This window comes from Macrobrachium nipponense, chromosome 2, assembly GCF_015104395.2.
Source record: "Macrobrachium nipponense isolate FS-2020 chromosome 2, ASM1510439v2, whole genome shotgun sequence".
Classification (NCBI taxonomy): Eukaryota; Metazoa; Arthropoda; class Malacostraca; order Decapoda; family Palaemonidae; genus Macrobrachium; species Macrobrachium nipponense.
In genome coordinates, this window is record NC_087201.1 from 165,045,100 (window position 1) to 165,055,497 (window position 10,398).

The 10,398-nt window shown below is 37.0% G+C and overlaps 1 protein-coding gene across 1 annotated transcript in view; it reads left to right on the plus strand.

The window, feature by feature from the left end:
* Nucleotides 1–9,832, plus strand: part of LOC135221360 (uncharacterized) — a 37,164-nt gene extending 27,332 nt beyond the window's left edge. Inside the window, exons 3-4 of the mRNA XM_064259161.1 lie at nt 8,003–8,060; nt 9,688–9,832. Coding sequence (XP_064115231.1) covers nt 8,003–8,060; nt 9,688–9,832 — 203 coding nt within the window. The remainder of the gene's footprint in view (nt 1–8,002; nt 8,061–9,687) is intronic.
* The last annotated feature ends 566 nt before the right edge of the window (nt 9,833–10,398 follow it).

The following is a 10,398-nucleotide window of genomic DNA, read 5'->3' on the forward strand; positions in this document are numbered from 1 at the left end:
TATGTAGACTCTCCTGCTTAGGAAAATCATAGTTAGTTTGAGTGATAATATTAGGATATGCAAATGTAAAAAAGAAATAAAAACAGCTTGAAAACAGGAAATCTTTGAGACATCTACTCCTTGTAACCCGTTGTAACTCTCTCTCTGTCTCTCTCTCTGTCTCTCTTTCTTTCTCTCTTTCTCTCTCTCTGTCTCTCAAGCACCCCCTCTCTCTCTTTCCCTACCTTTCTCCTACAGATAAGTGAGCACATGTCTCCTCTGTTGGACTAAAAAGTCCAATGAGACATCCTACGCATTTTAACTCCTTGTAACTCACTCTCTCTCTCTCTCTCTCTCTCTCTCTCTCTCTCATCTCTCTCTCTCTCTCACTCTCTCATAATATATTCATTAAAAAAGGTTTTTGTTAAATATTTGGATGCGATTCATCTTCTGAATTAACTTAGCTCTCTCCCTCTCTCTCTCTCTCTCTCTCTCTCTCTCTCTCTCATAATATATTCATTGAAAATGTTTTTTGTTTTAATATTTGGATGCGATGCATCTATTTCCTTAGCTAGCTCAATTCTCTCTCTCTCTCTCTCTCTCTCTCTCTCTATCTCTCTCTCTCACACACATAAATGTATTAATTGAAAATGTTTTTTGATTTTAATATTTGGATGAGATGCATTTATTCTTAGCTAGCTCAGTCTCTCTCTCTCTCTCTCTCATAATATATTCATTGAAAATGTTTTTTGTTTAATATTTGGATGCGATGCATCTATTCCTTAGCTAGTCAACCACTCTCTCTCCCTCTGTCTGTCTGTCTGTCTGTCTGTCTATCTGTCTGTCTGTCTGGTCTGTCTCTCTCTCTCTCAAAAGTGTTCCCTTTTCAAAGTTTCCAGCCCAAAACCTATTCCTAATATCCGCCGGTGTATCCGACACGTAACGGACGTGAATTGTTTGCAAGCATGAAAACGGTTCCTGCATCATGTGTTTGCTTGAAGCTTTCAAGTGAATAAAGCGTCTAAACTATTGCAGCTGGATTAGTAAGACTTTTTTCTAGAGGGGGGGGGGGGGGGGGGGGGGGGGGGGGGGGGGGGGGGGGGGGGGGGGGTTCAGGGTGTTTCTTTCAGTTGGAGTCAATTAAAACCATCGTGTGGATAAACTTTTTATTGTTGCAGCTGAGTTTAGAGAACTTATTTTTTTTAAGCCGTTTTTTGTTATTTTTATTTATCTATATATTTATTTATTTTATTTTTTGGTGGGACCAGAGGACAGAATGGACTATTTACTCTGGCTGGATTTATAGCTACTAAATTATTTCTTTCGTTTATATTAGTCCAATCCTTTGTCATTCAAATTATTTTGCTTTTGCGTTGCTAGAATAATTGTCCTTTACACTCATAGCTAAATTTTAATTTATAGACCAGGCAAAAATGTTTTATCTGATTATTCATTAATTTGTTAATTATTACTTTCATCTTTTCTAAGTACTGATTTCTTTCTGTATTCCGTATCACCTTGTGTTACCTCTTTCAAATGAACACCATATTCTTTGGAAGCTTAGATTTCAAGTCAGTGTTCCACGTGGGCATGTTCCATATGAATAGGGTTCATATTTTGAATAATAATAATAATAATAATAATAATAATAATAATAATAATAATAATAATAATAATAATAATAATAATAATAATATACTTTGGAAGTAGACCCTCTCCCAAGCATACTTTATTGAAAGTATTTGAAAATTAGAGATAGAATTTCTACAAGCGTAACGCTGGTGAAGTACCCATTACTTATAATAATAATAATAATAATAATAATAATAATAATAATAATAATAATAATTATGAAACCATAAACCACATGGCAAGCGAAATTCCGGCACTTGCACAGAACCAGTACAAAAAGAGGCATGATTCAGTCGCAAAAGCCCTCCACTGGAGCCTGTGCAAGAAACATCATCTACCTTGCAGTAATAAGTGGTACGAACACCAACCTGAAGGAGTGATAGAAAACGATCAGGCAAAGATCCTCTGGGACTATGCTATCAGAACAGATAGGGTGATACGTGCAAATAGACCAGACGTGACGCTGATTGACAAAATCAAGAAGAAAGTATCACTCATTGATGTCGCAATACCATGGGACACCAGAGTTGAAGAGAAAGAAAGTAGCTCCAGGACTCATGCAGAAGAGTGTAATCCTAGAAACGGCGCACATAGTAAGAAAAGTGATGGACTCCTAAGGAGGCAGGATGCAACCCGGAACCCCACACTATAAATTCCACCCAGTCGAATTAGAGGACTGTGATAGAGCAAAAAAAAAAAATAATAAAAATAATAATAATAATAATAATAATAATAAAACGTATAGAATTATCGAAGTTTCATTCAACTATTTCAGTTGTATTTTATAATTTCTTTCGCCCTTTACTTCAGTCCATGCCTCATGTGCGCAACATTATTAGCTGCCTGCACATTTCATGAACTATCATTGCACCGTCTTTGCTGCATTCTTTATGAACATGACCATAGTTGTCATCACCAGTGTAAAGATTATTATATTATCATTACTATTATTATTATGAACATAAGCACTGGAATTTTAAGACCTTGTAATACGACCTATCCAAACTCAAGATTTTAATTATGTACATACTAAGTATCAAAAATGAAGGGTATGTGTTTTTTTATTTTCTATGGATAAACTGTGTTTTACTTTTATCATGAATAAATTGTAGACTCGGAATTGATTTGGGAGATATTTATTTATTTTATTTAGATGAATTTAAATGTCAAAACAACATCTTTCGCGAATCAGAATGTTATTTTTCCCCGGTATTTTTTTAAAGGTACTTTTTATGTTAATCCTTCCTCCTCACAAAGCCCCCTTCCCCCCCAACCCCCCCCAACCCCCAAGCCCCGCCCTTTGAGCATGTGGTGTTTATCTTCCGAAACCTCACGAATTTCGTTAAATATTAATAAACCTTCTGGGAAAACAATAATCGACACAAATCAGTAATCCTCTTTGACTAGAGATCTTGTTCGTCGTGTTTCCTTTTCGGCTTTTATCCAATAGAATTATTTTTTCTCCCTCCATCCATTTCTTTCTATGGATGATGAAAAACATGGATGACTAAGGTAAAAGTTGTGGATGACCGAAGTGAAAGTCCGGGATTCCAGGATTTTAATGGTGCTTTTCTGCTCGATCCAGACAGGCTAATTATGACTGGCTTTTAAGACATTATTCCCTCCAAAGTTTAAACCATTCTAAATGTACATAGCATGAAATTGTCTGTTATATTTATCTCTCTCTCTCTCTCTCTCTCTCTCTCTCCATCGTTTCTCTTTCCTTCGTGGAAGTATATATATATATATATCATATATATATATATAATATATATAATATATATATATATATATATATATATATATATATATATATATATATATATATATATAAAGGCAATTTTGGCTGATTTCCAAGAAAAACTATTCCTATTTTTTCAAGACATAATTATGCAAATAATGGGGATTCCTGACTTGATTATAAAATCTATCAAGAGATGACGGGAGGAGCTTCTATATATAACCAGTTGCATGGTGACTAGCAATCGTATAAGAAATCCTCCAATTTCTGCGTGTCACTCAAGTGTCCTGGATATTGGTTCTGCTTTTTCATTTCTCTTAATTGCTTTTAATGGATCAGTTCAGGTCAAACGAAGAGCTTTATTTATAAGGCGAGGAATGAGGAGACAAACCAGTGTCATTCCATGCTTAAACGCCATCATCGCCGACACACTGACAGTGCAGGATATCAATTATAATCAACATTAATCTTTGATATGTGATTCCAAGTAAAAGTTCTCTCGAAAGTTTCTTGTTTTTATAAGATGATTTATATATATTAGAGGTACCACTTTGATTGTTTTCGTGCATCGTAAAAAAAGCTAATGTTTAGTTTGGAGGCTATACATTTCTGTAGGATCTCACTACTGTAGGCTACGGGATTGCCTGTATCCTGGCCTAATTTGAACACCCTACTTAAAGTCACGATTTTGCGAGAGAACTTCTTTTTTTAAAAGAGATAAGAAGGTCAGTTCTGCAACGGCGCCCTCTCTCTCTCTCTCTCTCTCTCTCTCTCTCTCTCTCTCTCTCTCTCTCTCTCTGTGTGTGTGTGTGTGTGTCTTTGTGTGTTTGAACACCATACAAAAAATACACGAATTTCTTGTCGAAGAACTCTCTCTCTCTCTCTCTCTCACCTCTCTCTCTCTCTCTCTCTCTGTGGCCATGCTAACGCTACAACGCCCAATCACGCTCTTATTGCGTCCAAGCCTCTCTCAAAATATATAAAGCATTTCGGGAGAAGTGAGGGAAAGGAGAAGGAGAAGAGAACATAATGTAACTGGTTCCCTCGGGAGGAGAAACCGAACGTGAACGAGGCTTCCCTTTTTCCTCTCTCAGGTTTTATCACCTTTTCCTGTCTCTCCCAAAAAGCTACAGAAAATCAAATAAAGAAAAGAGAGGTAAATCTATTTTTCTATTTTTCTCCTCGACGACTTTCAACTTTTAATTCGGTTTCCACCCAAGAGAGTTGGGACATGAGTCAGAATTGGAGATTGGATATTTTTGTTTATTCTTGCATGAATGTGACTGCATATTCAGTTGCCTGAGTGTTTTTAGCAATAGATAAACGAACATTTCATGATGATAGTATATAAGAACTTACTACTACGTCCCAAGTACCAATTGACTTCTACGCAAATATACGTATTACAAAGCATGTAACCTCTTATGCAGTTTCAATATTTATTTGTTTATTCTTTATATTTACGTAACCAACAGTATTTTTCATTTATTTATTTACCTATTCATTTTTATTATTCTTACTTTTATTTTTTATCTTCATTTATCCATCTACTCTATCGCCTCACAAGAAAAGCAATGTTTTTAATATCACGTGATTGAAACAAATATATTGGTCTTCTCCTTTGTTTAACTGGAGAGAGAGAGAGAGAGAGAGAGAGAGAGAGAGAGAGAGAGAGAGAGAGAGAGAGAGAGAGAGAGAGGATAATTTAATAAAAGTTCGTGGTTCCTATATCATTCACTCCTGATTCAGCATGACAGCATATTCCTCTCCATCATTGTCAAGTCTAGTCTGACAAGAGGTCTACTTCACATCGTCTCACGTACGACACTGAATATTAAATTTTATATTTTTTTTCCCATCTCCCAAAAGCTCGTTGTTTCAAACGAATGTGCTGCCTCAGGATGTTTTTTTCACGATTTATGAGACAGTTGGTATTTATAATAAGGAGGTAATTGGTTTCACTTCTTTGAAATATTTAATACTCTAACTTTGTTTTCAGGACAGAGACATTGCTGATTTTTTTAAAGGACAGAGACTTGGCTGAATTATTTTTATAAAGACAGAGACTTGGCTTAATTGTTTTAAGGACAGACTTACCGTATTGTTTTTTCAAGGACAGGTACTTGCGTGTATTTTTTTTAAAGGACAGGGTCTTGGCTGATTTTTAAAGGACAGATACTTGAATGAATTGCTTATTTTAAAAAAACAGAGCCTTGGCTGAATTAGCTTTTAAAGACGTGGCTGAATTGTTTATAAAGGACGAAGACTAAGCTGTATTGTTTTTTTAAGGACAGAGACCTGCCTGAATATTTTAAAGTACAGAACCTTAGTTGAATTGTTTTTATTTTTTTAAGGACAGTGACTTGGCTGAATTTTATTTTTTCGTTGTTACCTAATCTCAGTTAAGTTTTAAAACCTTTGTGGAGTTTCATTCCAGAAGTAATTTTTTTATTAATTCTTTTCTCGTATATAATATTTCATCACATATGAATATAGAAATCATTTTCTGAATTCTGCTTCGACTGCAGTGACATCCACCAAAAGATTAGTCTGTCTACTTAAACCTTTCACTTTAAGGCCTATTCTTCACCAAAGTAACTTTAGACACAAGAAAACCTAGTAATTTCTATTTTTATAAGGACATTCTTACGTTTTTTTTTTCCTTCCTCGTTTGTTTCAAACCTCTTGATTCTAGGAAAACACTTCTTTGCCACTTGATCAAATATTTTATCCCCCTTCTTTATTTTGACGTTAAATGATATAGATTTCATCTATTCGCTGACTTCATGAATATATGTAGTAACTGACTATGAAATATATATATATATATATATATATATATATATATATATATATATGTATATATATATATATTCTATATATATATATATATATATACTATATATATATATATACATACACACATAAAAATAATAGTTATAAAATCTTTGAAAAATTTCTTATTTTATTTTATTCTAGTTTTACGAAATCTGTCTTATTCGCTGTATTCGTTTTATCTATAAAAGAATTTAATGAAACTAAGCAGAAAGAAAAAAAAATATTCAGGAAATGAAATCTTTGTATGCCATTGCTTTTGATGCCTACGTTTGCATGCTGGGATCACTCATTCACACTGCATCCTATGACTGCCAGTTGTGGTTAAATAAAATGTAAATAAACTCCCTACGTGGAGGCTTCTATTTAAAATGTCTGTAAATACTAGAAATAAATCTCCATAATATATGAAAATTTCATAGAAGGACAGAAAACATTCATTAAGAGTAACTAGACCTACAATAAGCTACTTTAACCCCAAATGTAGGGACACCCATCGCAAAAACTGTCAAGAATTCCTTCTATTTGATGGCATTCCTTTCAAAAACTGGGACAGAGAAAGTCTTTAAACCCCTCCCCTCTCTCTCTCTCTCTCTCTCTCTCTCTCTCTCTCTCTCTCTCTCTCTCTCTCTCTTTTCCAGGCTTGACAAATTCATCTAGTTTCCCTTCTCAAAGAACAGCAACTGGGAGTTGATTGGCTTAGTCTGGCCATGGTCTTGTTCAGTCAGCTGTTGTTCTGTACAGGGGACTTTCGAAGCCCTCAGTTTCATTTCAACTTTTCTTGGTCATGAAAGAATGGCAAGTTATGGCATTGGGTCTCATATTTGTCTTTGGGAAGTAAGAAAGACGGTAGATTGCTCAGGTTGACCAGTTTTTCTTGAAATTTAGAATTTGTGAGTTGCCCAATAGTTATTTTTGTCCTTCTGTGGACTTGATCACTAACTCTATATATATATATATATATATATATATATATATATATATATATATATATATATATATATATATATATATATATATATATATATATATATATATATATATATATATATACACAGAGGAAAATTACAACCCTTGTTAGAAAATCAGTATGCTACAAGTTTTTGTGGTCTAGTAAAATAGATTATTATGGCTTTTTGCATGAAATATTCTACAGTGACAAAATATCCTCTACACTCTTCTTTACCTGACCCAGCTGTTTTTACTCTCAGCACTAGGCAGGCTGCTGTTGCATAAATGGCGTCATTGTCTAGTTCTAGGTTTAATACTACTCCATTCGCCTGGGAGTTTCATTTTAGATTCGAACAAAACACGGAATAGTCGGTCTAGTTGGTGATTCTAATCTGATCTCCATAAGTCTTAGCAGAGGAGCAAATTCGTTCTTGCTTTCTACAGAGGCATCCTGATTTCAGGTCTCACCTTTTTCAGTTTTTCCAGTAAAAGAAAACAATAGAGATGGCTATTTGTCTGTCCTTCCGCACTTTTTCTGTCCGCCCCTCAGAACTTAAAAACTGGCGAGACTATAGGGCTGCAAATTGGTATGTTGATCATCCATCCTCAAAATCATCAAACATACAAAATTGCAGCCCTTTAGCAACAATAGTTTTTATTTTACTCAAGGTTAAAGTTAGACATGATCGTGCATCTCCGCTTTAGGTGCCAACAACACAGGCCACTTCCGGGCCATGAAAGAAATGTTCGTGGGCCGCGGCTGAGAGTTTCATACAGTATTATAAGCTGGAAAAGATGTTTTTGCTTGTTTATTTTCTTTTACCCCATATTTATTCATCACCTATAACCTTCCTCATTTTGCAGGTTGGTTGCTCCTTGGAGGCTTCTTGTGTTTATATTCAGTTCAGTTGAAGATTGTTAAGTGAGAGAGAATGATTGTAAGGGAAGATATTATTTTGAAATAAACTGACACATGGAAATACCAGAGAGAGCCAATTAAGGTAGTTAACGAAGAGGAGCGAGAAAGCAGCATTAGCAGTACCACATTCGTCTGCTATTCTTCCGAGGGAGCGCTTACAGTTCAGTTGTCCACGGGTTTCGTCTGCTATGGAATCGGCGGAGCAATACAAACAAGATTGCGGACGCTTTGTTTTGGCGCCCGGTTTAAAAAAAAAACCCCCGAAACCTATAAAAAACAATAATGGGGGACCCTTTGGAACCGGGGTTTTTGGTGGGTGGGGGAGTACATGCGAGTAAATGAAAACGGTACTGGGGGGAGCCATTAGGAAACAGGGGTTTTTGGGGTGGTGGGAAACTCATATGACGACAATGAACACGAAAAACAACAAAACCCTAGCAGACGAAACCCGTTGCCAAGTAAACTGTAGGAGCTCACGTACCAACAAAAATGTAGGAGGTCCCGTCCCCCGTTGTGTTAGGCTAACCAAACGACGGCAATGAACACTAAAAACCACGAAACCCTAGCAAACGAAACCAGTGGCCAACTAAACTGTATGAGCTCCCGTTCCAACTAAACTGTAGGAGCTTCCGGTGATCGTAACTTAACGAACCAACCTAACCAAACTTAGGCCGCGTGCCCACCCTTACCTGGCCGGGGGGTCTTCGCCCCCCTGGACCCCCCAGTATAGTAATATTAAGTGATTGCTATCTAACACAGGAACCACCTAACCATAGTTAGTCTCCAACGTCCTTACCTGGCCGGGGGGCTGAGGACCCCCAGTATAGTATATTAACAGTGATTGCTACCTAACCAAAGGAACCGACCTAACCAAACTAAGTCTGCATGTCCTTACCTGGCCGGGGGGCTTCGCCCCCCTGGACCCCCCTGTGTAGTAAGTTAACAATTATAAATATCTAACCAATATAACTTGTCCATACATATGGCTGGCACCCGTATATCCTTACTGATAACTAAACAAAATGAATATTTCCGAGAATACATTGGTTAAAGTCAAGGCCACGTTGTTTGCTCGAACACATGGACTGCGTTCGAACACGTGGACTTCTAACGAACGTGAAGTTTGGATGTGTTGAGCGTGCCTGACTTCAGCATAGCGGAAATAACAATGGCGTGCTTAATTTGGGCAAAATAATTAAAATAACGTGCATTTACATTGATAACCTTACCTTGGAGATGTTGCTAGTCGTCCAATGATTGGCGGGTCTACCCCCCCCAGAAATATAGAGTCCGAGTCGTTAATATCTTCTGGGTAGAGGATTTTTTTTTTCTTTCTTGGCGGGACGGTTGTTTTCTGAGATGACTGAACAAGGGGAATTTGTGGACGAGGCACGGGTGGAGGTGACGAATCCGTTTGTACAGCGGGAGCGACGCTCGTGATTGTTTGTTTTCAGCGACATTGGCCGTCAATTTGGCGGGTGTTGAAACTACTTTATTTAATTGAATACACGTTTAATTAAATCTAAAAATGCTTTAAATGGACAATCAACTTGATTAGGTAACGTTTGTTTACACAATACATAGCGAAATATGAATTATACAAATTTTTTACTGTACCACTTCTCGGCAGAAAGAAGACATGGTATTATGACGAAGCACTGAACACTGAACAGGCTGAGAAGCAGGAACAGACTGAAGGCGAAGGGTCGGGCAAGGTCGGGCAAGGTCCGTTCCCAGGTACTAGTTATCCTGGCGGATGGATTCAGGGCAAGTAGAAGGAAAATAAGTATCGAAGAATAAAAAAAATGTATGTAGGTCCTACAGATGAGTTGGGCAAGGAAAGAAATATCGAATAATGGAAAAAAAATGTATCTCCTACAGATTATGTTGGCACGGTAAAACTATCGTGGGCAAGAGTCAAAATATCGAATAATGTAAAAAAAATGGAACTCCTGCAAATTAGTTGGGCAAGCAAGGGAAAAAAAATAGAATAACGAGGGAAAAAAAATGGAGCTCTTACAGTTCAGTTGGGCATGGGTAAAAATATAGAATACTGTAAATTAAATTGGAGCTCCTAAAGATTAGTTGGGCAAGAATAAAAATATCGAAGAGAATCGGCGGACTAATACCAACAGGATGGCTGCCGTTTGTATGGCTTGCATGTTGATGCATGTTCGGGTTCGGGCCGGGTCGGTCGGTGGGTTCGGGGTCGGGTTTGGTCGGCTGGCGGGTCATCTGCGAGAACTACTTACCTTGGCGGAGGGATTACGGACCGGGCAAAATGGTGTTACGCGGCCCGGACAACTGAACTGTAATCAACCCCCGATTCGTGCACACGATG